Below are 26,654 nucleotides of genomic sequence, written 5' to 3'. Positions count from 1 at the left end.
GCACAAATTGATACTAGACTTCAATTAGTTGGTCCAATGATGTTAACATAATTTGTTAAAATGAACAATTCAGTTGAGAAAAATAAAAACTAATTGCTGCTAAATCGCTGGTTAGTGGTCCTGTGTGTGTTCCTTAGAACCCCTAAACTATCTTTGCTTTACGTATATAGAGCCATCAGCTGCACTTTGCTTGCTGTGTTGTGATCTTTCATAGATTTGCTTCTAACTGGAAATGAATTATTTGGTGGTCACACATGAAATTAAGAAGGAGAAAAATTTCTAATTTACAAAAGGTGGAGAATAAGTTGTTTCTCATAAATATTGGGAAAAATTTGAAGAGTCAAGAAACAGGGCTTCCCTGGTGGTGCAGTGGTTGAGAGTCCGCCTGCCGATGCAGGGGACACGGGTTCGTGCCCCTGTCCGGGAAGATCCCACGTGCCGCAGTGTGGCTGGGCCCGTGAGCCATGGCCACTGAGCCTGTGCGTCCGGAGCCTGTGCTCCGCAACGGGAGAGGCCACAACAGTGAGAGGCCCGCGTACTGCAAAAAAAAAAAAAAAAGAAACATACACACATATATATTATATCAAAAGAAAAAAGACTGCTGAGTAGGATCAAAAGATGTTGGATCACTCTCAAGATTGTTAGATATGGACTATATCTTCACAAGTAGGAAGATCTTAGTTTGAGTAACTCTGTAAGGCAACTGCTATAGGAATGATTACACACCCTTCTGTCTTAGTTCAGGCTGCTATAACAAAATTCCACAGACTGGGTGGCAGAAATTTATTGCTCACAGTCCTGGAGGCTGGAAGTCTAAGACCAGGGTGCTAGCATGGTTGGGTGAAGGGCCTCGTCTGGGTCACAGACCCCTTGTATCCTCACATAGAGGGACTAGAGAGTTCTTTATGGTTTCTTTTATAAGAACACTAATCCCATTCTTGAGGGCTCCACCCTCATGACCTAATCACCTCCCAAAGGCACTACCTACTAATACTGTCAGCTTTGGGGGTTAGGATTTCAACATATGAATTTTAGGTGGGCACAAACATTTAAGCCATAGTACCTTCCTTCCTTTCTTCATTCATTCATCAATAAATATTTATTGCTAACCATGGGTTGAGCATTGTTTTAATTATTGGGGACACACCAGTGAACAAGAGACAAGACCCTTATATTCTTTTTTTTTTTTTTTTACGGTACGTGGGCCTCTCACTGTTGTGGCCTCTCCCGTTGCAGAGCACAGGCTCCGGATGCGCAGGCTCAGCGGCCATGGCTTACGGGCCCAGCTGCTCTGCAGCATGTGGGATCTTCCCGGACCGGGGCACGAACCCGCGTCCCCTGCATCGGCAGGCGGACTCTCAACCACTGCGCCACCAGGGAAGCCCGACCCTTATATTCTTGTTGGGAGGGACGTGAATAGAGAAACAAGGAAAGTCAGAAATGATAGTTTTCTCTGCTATGCAGAGAATTAGAATGGGTAATGTGATGGATTGGAGACCGCTTTAGAACTTTAGATGAGGTGATCCCTGAAGCTATCTCTGAGGAGATGACTTTTAAAGTGCAGTTATGAATGCCAAGAAATTAATCACAAGATCTCAGGGAAAGGCATTTCCTAAATAGGAACTGTTTGGTGCAAAGGCAGGAGTAAGCTTTTTGCAGCTGAGGAATAAAAGTTCAAGGAGGGACTTCCCTGGTGGCACAGTGGTTGAGAATATGCCTGCCAATGCAGGGGATGCAGGTTCAAGCCCTGGTCCTGGAAGATCCCACACGCTGCAGAGCAACTAAGCCCGTGCGCCACAACTACTGAGCCTGCACTCTAGAGCCCGTGAGCCACAACTACTGAGCCCATGTGCCACAACTACCGAAGCCCGCGTGCGTAGAGCCCACGCTCCACAACAAGAGAAGCCACCGCAATGAGAACCTGCACACCGCAACGAAGACCACAATCAGAGAAAGCCCACGCACAGCAGTGAAGACCCAACGCATCCAAATATAAATTAAAAAAAAAAAAGAAGTTCAAGGAGGCTGGGGCATAGTAAGCTAAGTGTTTATAAGTGGAAGGCAGAGAAGCAGGCAGGGCCAGATCGACAGGTTGTGTGAGCCAGGATAAGGTATTTGGATTTTATTGTGATTGTGATGGGGAGCTACAATCAAGAAAGGCAGTGACATTCTTTAATTTGCACTTTTAAAAGTTGTTTCTGGCTGCTGTGTAGTGAATGGGTTATAGGGAAGCCAAAGTAAAAGCAGAGAGACCAACCAGGAAACTATTCCAATAGTCTGGACAGGAGATGAAGGTGCTGTGGGCTGAGGTGATAATGGAAAGAAGTAGCAAATTTGGGGTATGTTTTGGAGGTAGACATGTCAGGATTTTCTGATGGATTGGATGGAGGGAGGGGATGTGATGAGATAAAGAGGGAAACCAAAGATAACGTCAAGATTTCTGGTTTGATACAACTTAGTAGCTGGGGGTAGGACATACTGAGACAGGATAACTGGTGAAGAAGCAATTCTGAAAATAAAAATGAAACAGTTTTGTTTGGGTCATATTAAGTTTGAGATGCTCATTAGACATCCAAGAAGAAATATGAAGTAGATGGTTTGTCATACAAGTCTGGAAACCTGGGGAGGTTCAGCACTGGAGATACAGACTTGGGCAGACAAGTGAAATTTACAGCCAGGAGACTGGTTGAGATCACTTCTGGGCCATGTGCCATAGACGAAAGGAGGGGCCTAGAACAGAGTCGGGGGCTCTCTAACATTAAGATATGCGGTAGAGAAGTCTTCAAACAAGTTTTAGAAGGAATGGTCATTGAGGAGAAAAACCAGAAAGTATACTGTCAAGGAAGTCAAGAGAATAAAATAATTCAAGGAGAGAGTGGTCTCTTGTTCTCAGTGTGAACAAGACTCAAATAAAGTAAAAAAAAATAATAAAGTCATTACTGGATTAGGCAACATGTACATCATTAGTAATCTTAATATGAGCAGTCTCATTGGAGTAGATGAGAAGGAGACTTGATTGGAGTGGGTTAGGAAGAAAATGCAAGGTAAGACAGTGAAAGTACTATAGGTGTGAAAGCCACTTTGGGGATCTAAAAGAAGACAGGAGGAAAGTATAACAGGATTGTTGCTGGACTGTATTGAGTGTCTGAGATCTATCTGTGGCTGTTAATGTAAAATGAGCCCAGCAGCTTCAGCTGTATACATGTATCTCTAGTGATATTCAGCAGCTCCTGTACAGCACAGAGGAGCTGGGTAGTCAAGTTCGGGTTCTGCTAGACAAAAACAACAGAGGAAGAGAGAGCTGAAGTTAAGCATATTTGCAAAGGGTGGCGGTGCTATAAAGTTGGATCATAGCTTTAATCTGGGTTTTGACGGAAATGAGGACGCTAGGGAAATGGCCGATAGTAAGAACGTTAAGAAGGGCCAATGGACTGGAGGTCATGATGGAGTCAAAGAATTGATGGAATGTTGATGTAAAAGAGTAAATGTATAGGAACTAGCAGCCAGATGCGTAAATAGGAATGTTTTGTGTGGGAAGCTGCTACATTAGTGAAGGATATTCTTACATGATTATGTCTCATCCACTGCTTATTTTCTTGGAGTTTTCAGTCCCCTAGTATATTATTCCAATGATGGAGTTATCGTAAGCTGCAGGGGAGTGCACAGATTTTTGAATAACCCATCTAGCTAAGCAGTAGATGAGAGTCTATTATATTAGTCAAAAGATTCCACTGGAGAATTCCAGTGGAGAAGGCCTTAGCATGTGACATTAATAGGCAGCTTTAAACTAATTTTTGAAAAATAAAAACAAATGTCACTTTAAAGGGAAAAAACTGCTTCCTTTCTCTACTTACAAGACTTATGACACCAAATGTGTGGAGTTTTTTTCCATACCAAGCAATTCTCCAATTCCCTGCACACCAACAGTGAGTCCTACAATTTAATTCAGTTCTGGCACTAACAACCCAGAGTTAGCACAGACCCCACAGACTAAAGGCTCAGTCCCACCAAGAATGCCCCCTACTTCAGATACCAGTTGAAACTTCCAGGTTGTCATCTGTACTTTGGGCCAACTGGCTATAAATTGGGTGCTCCCACAACACTCTCCCCAGCTTTGATAATTTGCTATACTGGCTCACAGAAATACTTTACTTACTATTACCGGTTTATTACAAAGGCTACAACTCAGGAACAGCCAAATGGAGGAGATGCATAGGGCAAGGTATGGGGGTAGGGGTGCAAAGCTTGCCTATTCTCTCCAGACACTTCCTCCTCCCAGCATCTTGATGTTCCTCAATCTGGAAGCTCTCCACACCTCGTGATTTAGGGTTTTTATGGAGGTTCCATTACATAGACATGATTGATTATATCACTGGCCAATGGGGATTAAGTCTTGAAGTTCCTCTTGGCTCCAGTAGGTGGGCCAGAAAATTCCAACCTTCTAATCATGACTCAGCCCCCACCCTAAAGCTATCTAGGGACACCCAACCACTCAGCAGATCAAACATTACACCAAAAGATGCTCTTATCACCCTATCACTTAGGGGCAGAGACCAAATCTATTCAATATATTTATTATGTTACAGTTTTATTACTCTGCTTCAGTGAAAATATTTCCCATACTGTCTGAAAATAAAGTACCTGTGTCTGAAAAGGTGGAAAAATGTGTGCTTTGCTATGTTTGCCTGGAAGTACTTAAGTGCACTATCATCAATAGTGATTAATAATGTATGAGTTGTAGGCACGACTGTTTTGCTGCACTACAGACACGACACACATTAAAAAACAGACATGTTTTGGATGGAAACAATATATTACATCATATAATGCTTTATTTACATTTTACAAAACGCTTTTACATTAAGTAATTTGAAAATAAGATTTGCTGCATTTTTTTCAGAAGATCTGTGGGTATTTTCTGATAAGCGCTCCATTCATTGCTTGGTAGACTTCAGATCCCCACCCTCCCCTCCCACCCCCAGCAAGGTTAGTTGCATTATTCTCCTCCTCCAACTTAAACATTATTAAAGGCTTCTCTTTCCCCCGCTCAGGGTAAAGTTGAACCTCTTAGCTCGTGAATACTGGCAGAATGGTAGGATTCCGCAGCTGTGATTTTTGAGTTTAAATAATAACATCGTGCCTGGAAGTCAGGTCCAAGTCCACTTCCAAGTCCACGTCCTTGTTTTGGCACACTGTTTATCTGTGACCTCATTATTTTTTTCTTAATCTATGAAACAGACGCATTAAGGTAGATTCACTTCATACATCTATTGTCAGAAGAGGATTTAAAATTCCCTAGGGGAATGGGCCAAGCGTGGGCTTTAGATGGTGCAACATGTTAGCGACATCAGTCCATTATTGTTGCTATAGTCCAAAGATGACAACCGCAAACTTCTCTTACCAACTCAAATTCCAGTTTCTTCCTACCCTTTCTTCCGATTCTTTACTTTCCCTTTGGCTGATATTAGAAGCAGGAAGGGAGTACGGAAAGGCGCCAGGGGTTGGACCAGGGGAGAAAAAAAGCCCATCAGACCGGTTAATCGTGTCTGCGATTCTCTCCTTTGCTTCCAAGCGCTTCCAGCAGAAATGAGGATCCAGTTCAGGAATGGCCAAGGCCGGGGTCACAGCGACATATTTTACAGAGTAATCTGAGGTGCCGTCGCAGGTACTCGCCCAGAGACCCCTTCTTGCGTCGCGGTCAGGGACCCCCTCCAGGTTCCCCTAGAGAGTACGCTGTCTGCGCGCGGGCGCGTCCTCTGACAGAGCGCAGGCGTGCGCTCGGCGCCCGCGTTGTCCCTCGGCCCGCCGGAAGGAGCGGCGGCGCCAGCGTCCTGCCGCCTGTCCGTCACGCAACCGCCCACGCCGCCGCCGCTTCCGATTGGCCGCAGGGGCGGGCCAGGCCCCTTCCAGCTCCGCCTCCCGCGGATGGACAGGCCGGGAGGGCGGGGCGGTGGCGGGCGGGTCCGCCCAGCTGTCAGTTACGGGGGCGGCCCGGCAGGCGGGAGGGCGGGCGCTCGCTGGCTGCCTCTTTGCTCGCTCGCGCGCGCTCCCTCTCGCCGCCTGTGGGGAAGTCGGGGCAGCCTGAGCGGCCGCCGCTACAGCCTCGCCCCGACCTCCTCCCAGTCCTTTCCGGGCTCAGTCCCTCCCTCCCGCGTACCCCCGAGTACTGAGTGGCCCCGCAGAAGGTTTGGAGAGTCACCGGGGCGGCGCCGGGTGGTGTTTAAACCATGTTAAGGAGGATTTTGCAGAGGGTAAGAGAGTGAAACCGTCTTTCAGGAGCACGTGAGCGGGAGAGCCGGAGCCCGGGGCCGCGGAAGCCGCCGCCTCGCTGAGTAGCAGAGGCGGCGGCGGCGTGGCCGCCCCCTCTTCAGCGCCGGCCCCTTCCTTTAGGCCCCGCAGCCCAGGCGGCGATTAGGCCTCGGTCGTCTGCTCTGGGGGCGGGCCTCGGGGGGGCAGGGGGCGGGCGGGGCGGCGGCAGGGCAGCGGGCCGGGTCCCCCGCGGCCCCCGGCTCACAGGCCCGGGCCCCGCACCCGCGCGGGCTGTCAGTGCGAGCGGGCGGCCGGGCGGGAGGGTGTGGCGCCGGCGCGTTCCTTCCAGATTCTGGAATGGCAGTGAAAATGGAGAGTTAGTGCCCGCGGGTCCGGCCGGCCAGCCGCCCGCCGGGCTGGAGCACGCCGGGTGGGAGACCTCGGGAGGCTAGCTCGGCTCTTACCCCAGCGCCCCGCCCGGCGTGCCCCGCAACTTTACCCGACACGCACCTGCCTCACGCGGATTCGTAATCTCATCTGGGCAGCACTGCAGGGTAATGTGGTGAAACCCGGCCTAACGTTGGCCCAGTCGCTGTACCGACACTTAACTGGCTAAAGTCAGCTGCGAAGGAAGCTATTACTCACTGTTGGCAACTCCCCTACCCCACACACCCCCCATTTAAAAATGCGTTTTCCCCTCCCAGCCCGCTACCTTTTTGTTTGAGCCATGCAAGTATAGATCCGTTGTCAGCTTAATCCAACGGTACACTCCTTTACTTTCTGCCAGTGCTCTCTCTATGTCAAATCTGGAAAAGCCTGAAGATACAAAGATTAGAGCACTGGAAAGCTGTAGGTGTTTTGTTTAGGAATCAGTTCCTAGAATAACAAAATCTTTTCTATAGGAGTCACTGTTACTCAATTTTTTGTTTTGGTTAGCTTTTTTTCCCTCTTTTTCCCTTAATTTCCTTTTGAGACCGATGGGGTGCAACAAAATGTAAATGACTGAAAAGTTGGTGCCAAACCCATTAGTTGGTTACTGAGAGAGTAGGATAACTAGTTCCAAGGGCAAGAGGGGTTAGTGAACTTGTAGCATGCAGTCAAGGAATGTACCAAAGAGAGTTGAGTCATCCACTGTGTAGAAAGGGAGTGTCCTTGCTCCTGCATAGCTTTGGGAAATGTTCAAGTCATGTGGAACTTGGTCATATATCAGGGGTAGAAGTAGTTAACTTCTGTATCTTCCATCCTGTATTGACATTTGATGATTTTTTGCAATGTTTTGTCAGAGTTTTTTGAAATCTTGATAAGCGCTGATTTTGGCAGTAGCGAGGGCATGCCCTTTACTCTGGTCATCAGTTCCTGTGTTCAACATTAAAGACACCTGTGCGTGATTTACTTCCACTACTTAGAGATTTTTTCTCTTGTCAGACCTGACTGATTACCTCATGCCTCAGATTGTGTTTCCGTCGCATAATTCCACAGCTGAAAATTAGTTCGCCTGTGGTTTGCTTTATAGTTTATAAATAAAGTGTTTACTGACTTAAGAGTAGCTTCTATTAGTTGTAGATTAGTTTTCAGAAATATGGACTGCTTTCCGGTACTCTCGGTTTAATGTTGTTAAGCGTTACGATTATATAAAGATCATTTTGAGGGTTGGTGCATACACATCGATGGCTACAGAAGTTTCAGCTGAAACCACAAAATTGGAATTTATTCTGGTTATTGCTGAGGTATGGTAAGGAATCATCACACATGAATAAGTCAGTTGACAACTGAGTTTTTTAACCATGGAATTATTGGTATTTGTGACTGGATAATTCTTGGTTGTTGGGGGCTGTCCTTTGCACTGTAGGATATTGAGCAGCATCCCTGGCTTCTACCCACTAGATGTAGTAGCACCCCCAAGTCCCCTCCCCCATCTTGTGACAACCAAAAATATCTGAAGACTTTGCCAAATGTCACCTAGGGGCAAACTTGCCCTGGTTGAGACCACTGTCTTAAATTTATATACTCTTTTATAGGAAAGTTTGGATTGTTTCTCATCGTTAACCACTTAACTTCCTTTTTTTCAATGTCCTTATATTGAGTGTCAGTAAATGCAAAGCATCTGCTAGGGGCTGGGAACCAGTTAAATAAGATATGGGCCCGCCTTTTAGGACTCACAGCTGGTTGGGGAAGTGGACATTTAAAAATAATGGCAGTTCTTTGTAATAGAAGAATGAATAGTGCCTGGGGGCCACTTTGTGGGAGGGTTTTGGGGCAATCAGGAAAAGCTTCTGGGAGGAGGGCATATTTGCTGCAGGTTGGGCTGAGGGAACCGCAAATGCCTAGACAAGAAGTTGTAAAATGGGGCAAGTAATATTAAGGGGAATGTGAACATTTAAGTTTAGGGAGTGAAATGATATGCAGGGATTGGTGGGAGGTGAGGCTGCAGACGTGAGGCTCAGACCAGATCAGGAGAGGACTTAGAGCCACCTGGGAGGAGTTTGGCTCTTACAGATGGGTCACTGTTAATGCTCAGCATTTAATAGGGGTATTTGGATAAAGCCTTAAAGAAATCTTGTAATTTGTATTACTAGTATGAACTCCACAGGTGCTATTTACTAACAAGTATGACTTGAATCTTTAAATTATATAACATGGCAACCATTTAATTTTACCCCACCCTGATAATCTTATTTCTCAGCAGAGGTCATAAGATACAAGATTAAAACTAAGTTTGCTGATTTAGAGATTTGTTTGAAATGGTCTTCATGCTTTGAAATTAAGTCGCATACCTTTAGCATTCTGTTTTCATATGACCTTTTCATTTTACCTGTTGTAATTTTCTTCTGAATAGCGTCCTTTATTTTTTATATTTTTAAAATAAATTTATTTATCTATTTTTGGCTGCGTTGGGTCTTCATTGCTGCGCATGGGCTTTCTCTCTCGTCGCTGCGAGCGGGGGCTACTCTTCGTTGTGGTGCGGGGGCTTCTCATTGCGGTGGCTTCTCTTTGTTGCGGAGCACGGGCTCTAGGTGCTCGGGCTTCAGTAGTTGTGGCGCACGGGCTTAGTTGCTCCGCGGCATGTGGGGTCTTCCTGGACCAGGGCTTGAACCTCTGTCCCCTGCATTGGCAGTCGGATTCTTAACCACTGTGCCACCAGGGAAGTCCCTGAATAATTTCCTTTAAGTAGCATTTTTGAAAGAAGAAACAGACAGTGTGCTTTTAATCAGTTGTAACTCAGCATCTTTGAACATCACCGATAAGGTCCTAGGGTACTTTATAGAAAATTTAGTTTCTGGTTCTTTTTCTTTTTTCCATTAGCAACTAAAAGGTGTTTCTTTGAGGCTTGTAAGAATCTGAAAAAAAAAATTGGGGTAGCTGCAATATGTATGTATTGATTATTTTACTTAATAGGCTTTGAAGAGAAATGTGGATGTAAAGTGCTTCATGGCTGGAAAGACATCAGCATTTAGTACTTTAGGCAGTTTATAAACTTCTTTGCTATTTCTAAGATCCTTAAGTGTATTAGATTTCCTTTTATTGGTATATATCAATAAGATTGCTAAAGAAAAAAATGGGTTTAATTCTAGAATTGTGGAAATAGAAGGCTTCTTTTATGGGTAACGAGTCTCTGATTTTAAAAATGAGCAAGTAGGAAGTGAGAGATTGAGTGATTTATCTAAGGCAACACAGTTAGATGTCAAAGCTGAGACTAGAGGGCTTCCCTGGTGGCGCAGTGGTTGAGAGTACGCCTACTGATGCAGGGGACACGGGTTCGTGCCCCGGTCCGGGAAGATCCCACATGCCGCGGAGCGGCTGGGCCCGTGAGCCACGGCCGCTGGGCCTGCCTGTGTTGCTCCGCAACGGGAGAGGCCACAATGGTGAGAGGCCTGCGTACCGCAAAAAAAAAAAAAAAAAAAAAAAAAAAAGCTGAGACTAGAGCCAAGTTTTCCCAACTCAATCCATTTCCTTTTTTTAGCACCTTGTTGCCCTTTCCTCCGCCACTCAACTCATATGGTTAGCACTATGCCAATGATTGTGGAAGATACGGGAAAAATACGAGATCTGACCTCTCTCTCAGGGAACTTATATGATTAAGTGCCAAAGTAAATTATATAGACAGTGAAGGCTGTAGTAATACAGAGGAGGACCAGTCAGACAGAATGAACCTGTTAGAGTGAAGTGTCTCCTTGGAGAAAATGGGCAAGAGATGGGGTTTTGAAAAGGTGATTAGGAGAGGAAGAGAGTTACTTTTATTCTAGGAAGGAGTTACAGTATAAACAAAGACTCAGGTGGGAATGATTTCATTCTTCCTGCCCTCCCTCCTGCCTTTGCTTGCATATTGCCTTTCAATAAACAAATGTTTATAACACTGGATATGTGCTAGATACTGGAGGTACAACAGTGAGTAAAACTGATCCTTACCCTTAAGTAGCTTAAAACCAAGTGACTTAGAGAGAGAGCTCTGTTTAGAGCAGAAAGAAATTGAGAGAGAAACTTATAGATAGTGTGACACCTCATTGTGGAGATTCTTGATCATCTAGCTCTAGTCCAATGCAAATAGGAATCACATATGTAATTTAAAGCTTCTAGTAGCCACATTTTAAAAAAGTGAAAAGAGGTGAAATTACTTTTTTTTTTGAAATTACTATTTAAAATATATTTCCTTTGACCCAATCTATCTAAAATATTTGAGCATATAGTCAATATAAAAGTTATTGAGATATCTTAAATATTATTGATGAGTTTTTTATAGTAAGTTTTTGAAATGTGTGTATTTTGCACTAACAGCACATCTGACTTTGTTATTTTTTTTAAAAATTATTTATTTATTTATTTATTGGCTGTATCGGGTGTTAGTTGCGGCACATGGGATCTTTCGTTGCTGTGCGTGGGCTCTTTGTTGCAGTGTGCGTGCTTCTCTCTAGTTGTGGCGCGCAGGCTTATTAGTCGTGGTGCGCGGGCTTAGTTACCCCGCGGTATGTGGGATCCCAATTCCCTGACCAGGGATCTAACCAGCGTCCCCTGCATTACAAGACGGATTCTTAACCCCTGGACCATCAGGGAAGTCCCAGCACATCTGACTTTGGACAGGCCATATTTTAACTGTTCAACAGCCTCATATAGTTGGTGGCTACTGTATTTCAGGTCTAGTTGAATACATATATAATTTTTAATTTTTTTGGAACCAATTTCAAGCTTACAAAAAGTTACAAGAATAAAATAATACAAGAAACAGCTGTATACTCTTTATCTAAATTTACTTATTAACATTTTATCCTATTTGCTTTATCATTTAAACACTTCGTTCTCCTATCCTTTTTCTTTTCTCTCTCTGTATGTGTGTACTTTTTCTTTATTTTTCCTGAATCACTTGAGGGTCAGTTATAGTTCTTCACCTGTGAATGCTTCAATGAAGAATAGGGATATTCTTTTACATAACTACAGTATAGTTGTCAACTTCATAAATTTACATTGATTCCATTTACTATTCATAATTCCATTTTTTTTCAGTTGACCTGGTAATGTCCTTTGTAGCATTTACCCCTCACCAGTATAGGGTCAGTTAGGGTTAGGTATTATATGTAGTTGACATGTTGCTTTAGCTTCTTTTAATATGGAACATTTCCACAGCATTTCTTTGTAATTTATGACGTTTTTGAAGAATACAGATCGCCTCCTGCTTTTTTTTTTTCCTTACAATGTTCCTCATGTTGTGTTGTCTGACGTTTCATTGTGAGTAGATTGAGATTGTGCATTCTTGGCTGAAATGTGGCCTAGAATTTGTTGTGTCCATCTCTGGTTATTACATCTGGAGGCCCATGTCTTTTTGTCCTTCGTAGGTTATGTTAATTTTGATTACCTTGTCTAAGTTCAAGGTGTAGCCCAATTTTTTGACCTTATCATAATGATTATTTTTTCTTCCTTTGCAATAAATAGGCAGATACTTATAAGACTATGCAAATATCCTGTTCTTTATCAAGAATTTCTCCTATATTTACCATTGTTGATTCTTGCTTGATCTAGTCTTCACCATAATGACTGCAAGATGATGATTTTCCTACTGTAGAACTCCTGCACCTTTACCAATTGGTTCTTGGATTTCCCCTCCCTCCCTTGCCTCACATCTCTCCCTCCCCCCCCTGCCCCCCACCCTTACCTACCTTCCTTCCTTTCCTGTTGGTATGGACTCGTAAGTTCATTTTTATAAAAATGGCCTATAACTCATCACTGTACTTAATTATTTTGGTGTTCAAATTGTCCCAGATTTGAACAGTGGGAGTCCCTTCAGGTGGCTCCAGTGTCCTTTTGTCATGCCCCTATCGTTTTTTTGAACTCTTCCTTACTTTCTGGCGTAGTAAGGTATTCCAACCTTATCCTTTACCTACCCTTTCCCAGCGCTGAAACTAGCCATTTCTCTGAGGAGCCCTATTTCTTTTAGGGGGGAATGGTATTAGAGACCAAGGTCTGGGGTAGTTTTCCTTCTTATTTATTTCTTTCAATAGACAAATCTGACATTTTGAATTTTATTCTATAGGCATTAGGAAATTAATAGGATTTTATTAAGCAGTGAAATATATTTGGTATGTAGGGGAGGAAAATTCTTCTCTACTCTCTTTGGGTCTCTGGCTGGGCCTAAGAATTAGACTGTCTAGGACAGATTAACAGCAGAAAAGCATACAAATTTTATTAAATTTTTACATGTACATGGGAGCCTTCACAAGAGAATGAGGACGTGAAGGGACCAGAGCAGGAAGTGTTTACAACTTTTAGACAGAGAAACAAGATTTGTGAAGAATTGACAAGACAAAGGGGTTTGGGCTGAGGTAGTAAATGATGAAGAAGTAACTCGGAAGATAAGCGTTAGTTTAACAAGGTTTGTACAGATTTCTCAGCCCTAAATTCTCTGGCTCTAGTGATGAGGACATCTTCTTTACTCCTGGTACAGTGAGGGTCCCTTTCACAGGGGAGTTTTATCTCCTGCTTTCAGAAAGAAAAAGAAGGGTCAGAATGTCCTTTTTTTTTTTTTGACTGTGTTGGGTCTTCGTTGCTGCCTGCGGGCTTTCTATAGTTGCAGCCAGTGGGGGCTACTCCTCTTCGTTGCGGTGCGCGGACTTCTCATTGCATTGGCTTGTTGTGGAGCAGGGACTCTAGGTGCTCGGGCTTTAGTAGTTCTGGCACGCAGGCTCAGTAGTTGTGGCTCGCAGGCTTAGTTGCTCCGCGGCATGTGGGATCTTCCCAGACCAGGGCTCGAACCCGAGTCCCCTGCATTGGCAGGCAGATTCGTAACCACTGCATCACCAGGGAAGTCCCCAGAATGTTCTTCTTGTACCTGCTGTTTCTTAAATGCCTTTAATTAAAAATAATCAATATGCCAAAGTGACATATTTTGGTGTGATGTTCTGGTTTCCTTTAGGCACATAGTAGGAGTTAATATTTTTTGAACGAGTAAAGGAATGTTTTAGGAAGATTAATTTGTCAGTGTTCCATGAGATGTATAAAACCATAGGAGAATATAGGCAGAGATCAGATGAGATTTATTTTAATATTTTTGGCACTAAGTAATTATGATTTGCATTATGATGATGGCAACATGAGCAGAAAAAAAGAAGTGATGAATAGGGAAGACCTTTTGGACATATCTACTTCTCAAACATCTATTATGGGTCTACTATATGCTGAAGCTGCATTGATGAGTAAAATAGACATGAACCCCTGTGGAGCTGAGTATCCAGGGGAGGACAGAGGAACTGTTGAAAGGATCACATAAGTATATGGTCACATCCTTGGGTGAATGTTAGGAAGGAAAGCACAGGGAGCCCCAAGAGCGTACAGCAAGAGGGTCCTGATCTAAACTAAGATGTTAGGGAAGGCGTCCCAGATTATTTACACATTTAAGTTTGATGAAATTATTACTCATTTATTGAAGCGAATTTTAAGAAGTGGAATTTTTTCTTACTGTGTAGATTTATTTTTAGTGTGTTAAGAATAAAAAAGAGATTAAGATATAAAAGAACCAAGGCTAGAACTGTATCCTTATACTGGTGTCTTTTGCTAGAGCTAAAGAGATAGTATTGAGTTGGCCAAAAAGTGCCTTCGGTTTTTAAGTAAAAATAAAAGACACGTTTTTCATTTTCACCAAGAACTTTATTGAATAACGTATTCACCCTTTTGTTCCACTACTTCCTGCCATTTTTCAGGCAACTTCATAATTCCATCTTCCCAAAACTTTTTATCTTTTTGAGCAAAGAACTGTTCCAGGTGCCTTTTACAGTCTTCCATGGAATTGAAATTTTTTCCATTAAGAGAATTTTGTAAAGACCTAAATGGAAATCCAAAGATGCAATGTCTGGTGAACACGGCGGATGAATCAGAACTTCCCAGCCAAGCTGTAACAGTTTTTGCCTGGTCATCAAAGAAACATGTGGTCTTGCGTTATCCTGATGGAAGATTATGCGTTTTCTGTTGACTAATTCTGGACGCTTTTTGTCGAGTGCTGCTTTCAGTTGGTCTAATTAGGAGCAGTACATGTTGGAATTAATTGTTTGGTTTTCTGGAAGGAGCTCATAATAGAGGACTCCCTTCCAATCCCACCATATACACAACATCACCTTCTTTGGATGAAGACTGGCCTTTGGTGTGGTTGGTGGTGTTGCATTTCTCTTCCCCACGATCTCTTCCGTTGCACATTATTGTACAGTATCCACTTTTCATCGCCCATCACAATTTGTTTTAAAAAACGGAACGTTTTCATTACATTTAAGTAGAGAATGGCTTGTGGAAATACTGTCAAGAAGGTTTTTTCCCCTTAACTTATGTGAACCCAAACATCAAAGCGATTAACATAACCAAGCTGGTGCAAATGATTTTCAGCGCTTGGTTTGGATATTTTGAATATGTCTTTTGAGTATGTCGGCTATCTCCCGCATGGTATAATGTTGATTGTTCTCAGTTAATTTCTCTATTTGATCGCTATCAAATCGCTTCAACTGGTGTACCTGACCCTGAGCATCGTCCAGTGAGAAATCTCCAGCACAAAACTTTGCAAACCACTTTTGACTTGTTCAGTCAGTCACAGTACCTTCTCCATACACTGCACAAATCTTTCTTTGTGCATTTCGGTTGCGTTTTTACCTTTTTCGAAATAATAAAGCATAATATGCCGAAATGTTGCTTTTTTTTTTCTTCCATCTTCAACATTAAAGTGGCTACACAAAAATTCACTGATTTTGGTTTTTTTTGCGTTACTCGGGCCTCTCACTATTGTGGCCTCTCCCGTTGTGGAGCACAGGCTCCGGACGCGCAGGCTCAGCGGCCATGGCTCATGGGCCTAGCCGCTCCGCGGCACGTGGGATCCTCCCGGACTGGGAAATGAACCCGTGTCCCCTGCATCGGCAGGCAGACTCTCAACCACTGCGCCACCAGGGAAGCCCAAATTCACTGATTTTGATAAGTTTTTTTTTAATGCATGCTGATATGACGGCTGTCACATACAGTCTAACAAAATTGTTCTGAATGAAGTTAAAGATGACTGAGTGCCACTAGAGCCGTCTTATGGAAAAAACCGAATGAACCTTTTGGCCAACCCAATATAATTATTGGTAAAAAACCTGAACTCTGAAAAAAACAACGAACAAAAAAGAACCTGAACTCTGGAGCCAGACTGCCTGGGGTGGCATCTGCACCCTATTTACTAGCTGGGTAGCTTTGGGCAAATAACTTGACTTCTCTGTGGCTCATTAAAATAGTCATAATAATAGTACCCTTCTCATAGAGTTGTTGTGAGGATTAAATGAATTAATACATGTGAAGGTTTTACAGCTGTATCTGGCACACAGTAAACTCTATAAATGTTATTTGCTGCTAATGTTGGTTTTTTTGTTATTACATACTTCAGATTTCTTCAAGGAATGCTTTTCTTATCACTCCCTTGTTATCTTTTTTTTTTTAACTTCGTGTGTGTGTGTGTGTGTGTGTGTGTGTGTAGAAAGTCATTTGTCATACTGTTGAACATTCTGTGCTCATTACTGTGCTGGGCTGGCAGAGATTTAATGGGGGAGACAGATACTTAAATAATTACAGAGCAGTGTGATGTGTCAATAGATATACAAAGGAAGAATGTGAGCGCAAAAGAAAAAGTAACTAATTCTGTGGTGAAAGGAGGAGGGAGAGAGATGGAATGGAGATTGTTAAAGGCCTTACAGAAGCTGAAGGGACTCAGGCAAGGAGGAACAAGGGAGAGAAGGCATTTTTACAGACAGTGACCAGGCAAATGCAAAAACCTGAAGCAGCCTAGCACAGCATAGGGGAATTGTGAATATTTTCGCATGTGGATGGGGATAGTTATGAGATGAGACTGGAAAGGATTTTGGACTTTATACAGTAAACAATATGGAGCCACGGAAGGTTTTTAAATAATCAAATTTGTAATAAGGAAAACCCTCCAAAAATATTTTCCCCTTATAATCCTTATAAAAGGTATATCAGGTGAATCAGTCTTCTGCCTAAAATCTGTTGGTGACAACTCAGCGCCCATAGGAGATGTCCAGACTCTTTACCTTGGCATGCAAGGCCGATACTGCTCTGGTTCCTTGGGAAAAAAGATTCCATTTCAGGCTCATCTCTACGTACCTCTGTACATTCACTGACCTTGCCATCCTCACTAACTGTGTTTCCCACAACTTCCCCTGATCTCTCATCCCTTCACATCTCCATAGAAGCTCTTTATTCTGCTGTGAGTGCCCTACCATTACTTGTCCACACTGCTCAGTTTAGGGGATACTAGGAGTTAGTTGCTTGCTATTTTTTCTTTCTCCCAAAGCACCCCATACTAATTAAGAGAAGGGGCTTTTGGAATTAGACCATCATTTAAGCCCTGGCCTCCTCTATTCATGAGCGTGAGATCTTTTGCAAAATTTCAAGCTCTTTGAGACCCAGCTGTTTTATCTGTAAATTGAGCATAATATGTACTTTAGAGTATTGTAGAAGGATTAAATGAAATAATGTTCATGAAGACTCACCACAGTATCAGCATTCAATAAACACTTAGTGTGTAGTAGCTCAGTATACTAAAACACTTAGTATATAGATCTCTGCAAAACTTATTCCATTGTTTTTGTGATACTTGACTTCTCCACTGCTAGACTGAGCTCCCTTAGAGTGGGGATTTTGTTTTTCTTCCTTAGTGTGTCGGACCTACATTAATGTTTGATACTTGGTGTATTTTCAGTAATACATGTTGACTTGGTAGCTGTGTAGAGAGGATGGCTCCATAAAGGGAGAGACCAGCTAGAAAGTAATAATGTTTTAGTTCCTAAAATTGTTGCACATTAGAATCATTTGGAATCCTTAAAAAAGAAGAAAAAAAAAATTCCCAAGTCCCTCCATTGAATCAGAATTTCTGCATCTCTTGTTGTTAATCCAGGGGATGATGAAAGCTTGAATCAGACAATGGCTTTGGGGATAGAGAAAAAACAGATTTTCAAGAAAGTTAGGAGAATTAATAGGACTTACTGACTTGTGAGTAGTCTGGGTGGAAGGAACTAAGGTGAAGAATAGAGGAGGAGGAAGAACAGGTTTGGTGAGGAAAACAAGTGTGAACTAGAGGTATGGACATCCCAACAGAGATGTTCACTAGGCAGGTGGAAATATGTAGGTCCAGCACTCAGGAGACAAGTGGAGGCAAGTATTAGACGTGTGAATGTTGGAGAGACGTCAATTCAAATAAGGACTGAGAAGTATCCACTGAATGGAACAGTTAGGTCATACCTAGTTCAGTTTCAGGAGAGTCATGGGGAGAAATGATTGGCTGGGAAGTAAGGGTGTAGAAACAGGGAGTGCAGACTATTCTTCCAAGATATATGGAGGAGAGGAAACAGTAATTAAATATTAAATGCATGATTGTAATCTGTCATCCTTGGACAATATTCTAATGAGTGCTTTTTATTTTCAAGGATTATAAACTTCCCCAAATCAGTCTAAATTGGAAGGAGGATTTATTGTAAGGTTTCAAAGTGATCTAAGAATAAGAATTGCTGTACAGTTGGGTCTCTAGACAGTAGGACCTAGAAAGGTGTCGGGGCAGAGGCAGTACTCCCCTCTGTCTCACACAGTCTCCTGGACCACTGGCATTTTGCCTCTGCATCTCTGTGTCCATCCTCCTTGCTACTCCTTGCTTAGTATGCTCAAGACCTCAGATGGCCATCTGACCACATGATTCTACTTGCTTTTCACCTTACCTTTGCATAGCCAACTGGCCAAATGTTGCATAGCCAACTGGCTCAATTTCCAACCCCCAACGAGAAGAATCAAAAATGTCCTCCTCATCTTTTCTTGTTGGGTCATGCGTAGGTCTCTGGCTGGCCAGTAATGGAGTTACTTCCTCTGGGTCAGGTGTCTGCTGCTGGTTTAGTCAGCTGAGGTTGAGAGTGGAGTGAGGTCATTTGATTCATAGGATTCCTCCTTTTAGGAATTGTGATACCATGAAACACATCTTTTACAGATCATTCTAGAAATAAGCTTTACTGTGGCTCTGAAATAGTGATTATAGTTCTGGTTAGGTTCATTTGGTGCCAGCTAATTTTCTTACCCTCTATTCTAGTTTTTTCCTTCATAGCTTCTGCATTCTCAAGAGTCAGTGGTGTTTTGAAACTTTGGCTGGGTTATAACTTTGATTTACTTAAGTCCCTCCAGTACTCTTATTTACCTCATGACTTTGATGTGTATCTGTTTAGTGCCAGTTTGGGTGGCTAATTTTTTTTTTAAATATTTATTTATTTATTTGGCTGCGCTGGGTCTTAGTTGCAGCACGTGAGATCTTCGTTGCCGTGTGCAAGATCTTTGTTGCGGCTCGTGGGATCTTTGTTGTGGCATGTGGGACCTTTTTTAGTTGTGGCATTCGGGCGCACGCGGGATCTAGTTCCCTGACCAGGGATCGAACCTGGGCCCCTGCATTGGGAGCGTGGAGTCTTAACCACTGGACCACCAGGGAAGTCTCTGTGTGACTAGTCATTTCTCTTCATAGTTTGCACTTTAAAGGCCTAAGCATGGAGCTCAGCAGCAGTTCATTGTTCACACTGGGGTTTGTTTGTGTGTGTGTCTTGCCACTGAGCCATTTTATTGGTTGCTAGCTAGCTTGTGAATGGCTGCTTTTGGGTCCAGGTGATCACATTTGGTCGATTGGCAGTAGACATGGGGTCATATACCCTGGCTGTCTTGGACTATGTTCTCAATATGGGCTGCGGTAGGATAACTTACTTTGGGATAGATCCATGGCCATTGCTTACACTGTGATTGATTGACATATTGAACATGAATAACTTAGTTGCATAGACATCTGTTTAAGTATTGCATGGGTCATAGCAGCAGATGGAATTTAATAAAAACCACATCCTTTCCCTCGTTTCAATGTTTAATATTAGACTATGGTTAAGTTTTACATAAGTATGCTAATATAAGTTTTTCTAGCGTCTCAGTGATACCTTATTGGGACTTTATTAGCTAAATAATATTTGGAAAGTGTTTTAAGAATTCCTGACTTTGTATAGTGCTATGCCAAAACACACTATTGTGGGGGATTGATTAAGAGGTAATTGTATTGAATTGGACCTCTGATAAGGAAGTATGGGTTTATTTTGTTCTATAAGACATTAATTTTTCTGATAAAACCTTGTTATATCTGTTTGCAACTTCCAAATATTCAAAGCAATGATTTAGTTTTAAAATAGAATATTTAGAAATAATAAAAGAATATATTTCTGGTTATAAAAATAAATCATGTACATCATGGAAGTCTGAAAAGTTCAGAAAAGGAAAATTGAGAAGAAGCATAGGGCTTGTAGCATAGTGGATGTTTTAACTTTGAGAGCATTTTGTTTAAGTCAGGTGGAATCGCCAGCTCTGTGCATTATTACATTTGTAATCTTAGCTAGCAACTTACTTAGTTTCTTTAACCTTATTTTTCCCCCTTGGTTAAATGGGAACAATTCCTTTAATTTTATCCAAAGGATTGTTGTGATGATTAAATGATATAATGTGAATAAAGATCTTGATGTTGTGCCTGTCACAGAGGTTGTAAGTTAGCTATTATTATTATTAATAGAAAGATATAATATTTCATTTAGCACACTACCAATTGACATTTCTTTAGTGTAAAACTCAAGTTTCTTATGTGCCTGATTTTGAAAGTACAAATGATCTAGGAGAAGTTGATATTCTGAGCTTTACAATAAGATTCATGTCTCTGGGTTATTTTGATTTTGTTAAGTTTTTGAATGTAAAGACACCACATCAAGTAGAGAAATCACTGAACTTGGAATCAAAAGACTTGAGTCCACGTTCTAAATTCTGCTATCAGTGTGATCTTAGGCAAATCATGAGCTTCTCTTGGCTTCACTTTCCTTATCTGTTCAATGAGGGCACCACCTAGGTGATTTTTGAAGTGCTTTTCAGGGTAAAAGTATTAGTTGAAAATCACGGAAGTACCAGGATTTTGAGTCTGCAGACCATTTGCAACCCCAAAGTAGCATTTTAAGTGTTACATAACAAATCCAGATACCTTTTACCCTGTTTCCTAGCCTCTTTGCTGAGAAAAAACACTGTCTTCAGGAAGCAAGGATTCAGTGATAAAATCCCATAGCTCATGTAACATGACTATCACAGCACCTGCCACATAGTAGGCTCCAGAAGAGAGTAGGTCTCCTTTTCTGTTGAGTTCCCTCTGCCCTCCCTTTCCCCAGTGTATAGCCCTTTATGCGTGTCTCAAATGCAAGTAAGGTACATTCATTTTAGTGGATGCTTTGGTGTGGGCCATAGATTCCCCTTCAGGATAGAGACACATTCTCTTAGTTGCTTGGGATCATGGCTGCCTCACCCAAGTTTATGTCCCCTTCCTGGAAGCCGCCTGCATTTCATTCCTGGTTAATGGTGGGGGATGAAAAGAATCATCCTCTTGCCTTGATTAGAGACTAACAGGAAGGGTCATTCTAGCTTCAGGACTCTTAGTAGGCTTAGATGAGGCTGCTCTTGCAACTGTTATTGATCAATACTGTTCAGCTTCTCCCTTGGCCCAGTCATGTGGCCTCTGTGCCTACACAGGTGTTCTTGAGAGCACTCCCCAGTAAACCTGCTTGCAGATATCAATCTCAGACTCTGTTTCCTTGGGAACCTGAATTACTAGTCATCTGCTATTTGGATAGTCTTTCTCAGGGATTTTTGCATCGTAAAAGATGATAATATTCAGGATGGATTTTAATTTTATAAATATTGTGTTCCACTTCTTTGAAACTGACATTCTACATATTTTTTATAACAGGAATCCATAGCCAGTAGATTAGGATTTTTGTTAGATTCTGAAGTTTTTACATAGTAGGTCTTCAAGCACATTTTGGGATTTTGAGTATGGCCCACAGATTCTCTGTTTAGGAAATTTTATTATTAGCACCTTTCCCAGCTCTCTCAAGTGATTTTAAGACTTAAAAAATGAAAAGTGCCCTGTGAGGGACGGGAGCCGTTTGGGCCATCCTCCCTTGGGGTGGGGTGTAGTCGTCGTTTCCACACACACATACCCCACCCCCTGCTCTGAGGCAGGTAGGAGGGCTGCATTGAGGCTTGAAGCCTAGGGTGTGGGCCCAGGTGGAGCCGCTGCAGGTGCAGATCTTGGAGGTAGTAGCAAATATTCAGACGAGAACTTTGAAGGCCAAAGTAGAGAAGGGTTGCATGTGAACTGCAGTTGAACATAGGTCAGTCGGTCCTGAGAGATGGGCAAGCACCTTTTTTTTTTAAAAAAAACTTTTAATTTTATATTGGAGTATAGCCGATTAACGATGTTGTGATAGTTTCAGGTGCACAGCAAAGTGAGTCAGCCTTTCATATACATGTATCCATTCTCCCCCAGGTTCTGAATTCTTATTTTGATATATTTTTGTGTCTGTCTCTCCATATTTATTGAATCAAGACACCTGATGGCCTAAACTTGCTTAAAATATGTGAATCAATTTTAATTATATGTTAGATATTTAATTACATGTTAGATATTTAAAAAGTGTTAGATATTAAAGTCTTTTATTCTTTCACTTAATATTGAGTTAATTGTATGATGTCTATAAACCCAATTTAGTTGCTAGTAACTTATCTATAATTAGTTTTGGTTGTCTCAGTCTCTTATTGACTAGGCTGCCTTTTTTTTTCTGACTTGACTGCTTTCATATACCTATTAATAACCACTGACTAAATTTTAGAGTTTTGAAAGTATGCATAAGAAAGCTAAGCATATAATAAAAATTGGAAATATATTTGACTTTGTTTCTATGGGCATGCTTTTAAGTTAGCCAGTTTAAGGCCGACATAAATCATGGAATGAGAATTTTGGAGCTAGAAAGACCCATGATCTTGTCCTGTCCCTGTAGTTTGTCATTGAAGAAGTTGAGATTAGAGAAATTAAGTGTCTTGATGGGTATCAGAGAGATGGCCAAGAAACATTTGAGACAGTAGAGAAGATATTGAGTTAGGACTTGGAAACCTAAGTTTTAATTGCAACTCTATCGTTAGATAGCATGATATCAGGTAAGCCAGTTGTACTTTCTAGGGCTTCGTTTCCTCATCTATGGAGTGTTACAGTTGGAACATGATTTCTGAGATGTTTTCCAGCTTTTAAATTTTGATTCTAGGTCTTTTTTTTATGAGTGCACTTAGTAATAATGTAAGTATCTACTACTTATAGTATATCTAACAAATGCCAAGCACCAATTTAAACGTTGTATGCATACTATTTCATTTAATCCTCCCAGCAGTTCTTTGAGGCTGACATTAGTTCCACTTTACAAATGGGAATTTGGGGCTTACAGAGGTTAAGTACTTTTACAAAGCTTCTAAGTGGGTAAACTGGAAGTTGAATGCAGGTCTATGTGACTCCAACTACTGTTTTATGAATCAGTATTCCTAGATTTAGATGTACTTTTGTTTTGGGGATGCTTGACATGCCTTGCTGAAAACAAGAGCCAATTGCATTTAGATAAGTGTATGCTTCTCACCCCCCTTCTCTGGCATACTGTATTGTATGTATCGTAGTCTATGTCACTAGGTTAGGCAGGGAAGACTTAGGATGCAGAAGTATATTGTGTGCTGGCACTTGAGAAATTTTGGAGTAGGCTGGAATCAGGTGCAACGGGGGAATATAGCCTCTTAGAGACACCTTAGAAAGACGAATAGGAATTGCACTCAATTCACCATTAGTAATTTAACAACAGGGGTGACTATTTGATGCTTATTAAAGTTGTAGATGGCTCTAGGTTAGGCGGAACTGCTCACATTTAAAAAAATAGGAATTATTTTCAGTTGAAAGCTGTTGTAAATGAATTAGTGTTAAATGTGGTATATTTGTAAAGAAGCTTACTATTGTACATGGTTTTATGATGGATAGAAAAGCATCTGTGGAGTTACGTGGTGGGTCAAGGTCATACTGCAACAGTCTGAGTAAGTCTTCTACATCAGGATTTGATATAGATTGGGATATATTCGGTTTTAAGAAGAAGGTGGAGAAATGAGAAGGAACTCAGAGGACAAAAAAAAAAAGTAATTACCAAAAATGAGTTGTAAACAAGTTTAAAGTTGTTAGATTTGTAATGGAGATTAGAACAAAGAGTATTAGTGACCATTCTCAAGGTTGAAGATTGAGAGCAAGCAGGAAAGGATTTAAGAGACAAATTTTATATGAAGTTTGAGGCTGAGAGGAGTGAAGGATTAGGAGTATAGAAGATATAAAGTGAAAAGTAGAAGGTCCTTCCCAGTAATCAGTGCTAATAGTTTCTTGTGTATTTTTCCACAAAGTTTTAATGCATATATCCATTAACATTATAGTATATGAATTTGATTTTTTTCACGTAATATAGTTTGGAGAGCTTTCAGTATCAGCACTTTCAGAACTGCCTCTTATTATTTGTTTATTTTTAATAACTACATTATATTTTATTATATGGATTATTAAAATTTAATCATTTCTCTATTGAAGGACATTTAGTTTGTTTCCAGTTTTGCTAATAAATAACACTGCAGTGAGCATGCTTGCTATACATATATAGGTGGTCCTTTAATGAATTTGTCCACTGGGTAATTTCCTAGGAGTGAGTGAGAGAGTATGCATATTTTTTGTATTTAGTTACACTCCCATAAACAATGTTTGAGAGTGTTGGTTTTGCAATATTCTTTCCACCAATGAGTATTGTCAAAGAAAAAAATTTTTTTGTGGGCTTCCCTGGTGGCGCAGTGGTTGAGAGTCCGCCTGCCGATGCAGGGGACACAGGTTCGTGCCCCGGTCCGGGAAGATCCCACATGCCACGGAGCAGCTGGGCCCGTGAGCCATGGCCGCTGAGCCTGTGCGTCCGGAGCCTGTGCTCCGCAACGGGAGAGGCCAGCAGCGAGAGGCCCGCGTACCGCAAAAAAAACCCGAAAAACAGTTTTTTCATTTTACTCAAATACCCTGAAAACCAGATTGGCAGTTTAGTCTTATAGTCTCTTGTTTAACTTAGAAAGTTAAAAAAGAAACAATGGAAAATAGAATAATGTAAATCTTGGAGTAGTTACATTAATTCTTTTTAATGTAATGAGAAGTATTGTGTGTTAGTTAAACTCAGGGGGTATTTTTATTGTGTCCTTACTAGGAAATTTGATGAATACCTCATTCTTTATAGGGCTCCCATCCTCAGAAAGGTTCCTTTTCTCTCTTGTGGAGAAGATATGACATTATATCTACTGTATCTAATTGTGTCTATTGCTGCATAATAAACCATCCCCAAACTTTGGCTTAAAACCACCATCATTTTATTTGCCCTGGATTCTCTAGATCAACAGTTTGGGCTAGGCTAAGCTGAATGGTTCTTCTGCTGGTCTCTCTTGGAGTTACTAATACAGCTGGAGTTATCTGTTGGTTTGATTGGGGTGATAGTCTAACAGCCTCTCTCATATTGTTGATAATATTCCTTGGGTCACATGTATCCAAGGTTAGCCTGGGCTTGTGTGGTGACAGAAGTTTCCAGCAATGAGGGAGCATATCCCATTGTGCACTCTACTTGTATGTTATTTGCTACTCTGCCATCAGCCAAGGCAAGTCTCATTGCTAGAGCCCATGTGGGAGAGGATTACACAGGAGAATTGCAAGGGCATTAAAACATAGGTGTGATTCATTGAGAGTCATTACTGTAACAATCTACCACCACTTTCTTCTTCCTTGTATTGGTAAGTGTTACAAGAGAAGTATAAATAAGAGATATAACAGTTTAAAGTAGAGAAAGATTTCTTGTCTAAGGAAAGGTTTTATTGATGTAACTTAAGTTAGAAAGACTGATTCCATCAACAGTTGCAGACTGTTGATTTTCCAGATTTTTAATTTCTTCTACATATATTAACTGACATTTTTCTGTAAAGAACTTTTCAGTTTAAACCAGGGCGATTTGGTTGCCATGAATTTCAGCGTATACTGGATGGTCAGGATAAATGCTTTATTCTTTTTCTTTAATTATGAATTTTCAGAATAAGAATCGATACACTACTCTAGTAGTGATCAATGAGGCTTGCTTATTTGTCTTTTGACTTTCTCTTTCCTTGAGGAAAGAGAACTCATGGATTTTTTTTTTTTTTTGCCTTTTAATTTTTTAATTACTCAGAAAAACTTCATTTTTTTATTTAGCTTTCTGACTCTGTGCTTGTGCTTTCAACACTTTCACAACGTTTTTATGTTCCTCAGTAAGGAAAGCGTGCTTGTTCCTGTAACGGACACATTTAAAACACACATGGAACCACCATAGGCCTGGCTGATATGTTTTTTCGTTTTAGACAACCTCGTAAGAGCTTTAGGTCTCACAGCACAAACTCCTCAAAGTTGGCCTGGGCACACGCCACATGTGGATTTTGGCGCTTTCCCAACCTTCTTGGTGTAAAGGTAAACACCAGGGGTTTGGGACAGCCTGGTTTTGTTAGAGGCTGTATTGTAGGATAGCCTACGATGGTGTCTCAAACACTGGACCATCCTGAATGCCTCTAGATGCCATCCCTGGAAGAGGAAGAAGCACTCATGGATTTTTAAATATATTTCATGAACTCAAGGATTTATATATATTTAGTGGGTTTCAGTCAATTGAAGTCAGTGTGGTTTTTTGGTGTGCAAATTGTCCCAGCTTTACCTAGTAGAAGTGCCTTCAAGGTGACTTTTGTCATTTTGACAGGACCCTGTTAGTGTTTGATAACTTCCTTGCTTTGTGGCACAACATGTGCCAGGTTCATCTAGTAAAATTTCTCCTCCAGGCTGGAATCATCCATTTCTCCAAAGAGTCCTGGTTCCTTTTAATGGGGAATGCTATTTAAATACCACTGTCTGGGCACTTAGGGTTCTCATTGCTTCTGTGTTGTCATTGCTTTTAAGCATTTAAGAT

The 26,654-nt window shown here is 41.5% G+C and overlaps 1 protein-coding gene and 1 pseudogene across 12 annotated transcripts in view; one reads left to right on the top strand and one right to left on the bottom strand.

Moving 5' to 3' along the window:
- The first annotated feature begins 5,566 nt into the window (after window positions 1–5,566).
- Window positions 5,567–26,654, top strand: part of EEA1 (early endosome antigen 1) — a 146,049-nt gene continuing 124,961 nt past the window's right edge. For 11 of the 12 annotated variants that reach the window (XR_016395010.1, XR_016395007.1, XR_016395004.1 and 8 more), the window contains exon 1: window positions 5,995–6,251. Coding sequence is in view for 4 of the 12 variants with exons in the window: in XM_022552397.3 (XP_022408105.1) it covers window positions 6,228–6,251 (24 nt within the window). In the remaining 8 variants the exon portion in view is untranslated. Of the gene's footprint in view, window positions 5,666–5,994; window positions 6,252–26,654 lie in introns of those variants that run through there. The other variant, XM_089921119.1, reaches the window with a different exon arrangement.
- LOC111163574 (large ribosomal subunit protein eL34 pseudogene) lies at window positions 25,564–26,346 on the bottom strand (annotated as a pseudogene).

This window comes from Delphinapterus leucas, chromosome 11 (genome assembly GCF_059928025.1).
Source record: "Delphinapterus leucas isolate spDelLeu-1000000601 "Yukka" chromosome 11, BTC_Dleu_Yukka2, whole genome shotgun sequence".
NCBI lineage: Eukaryota > Metazoa > Chordata > Mammalia > Artiodactyla > Monodontidae > Delphinapterus > Delphinapterus leucas.
This window is presented reverse-complemented; position numbering and strand designations above follow the sequence as displayed.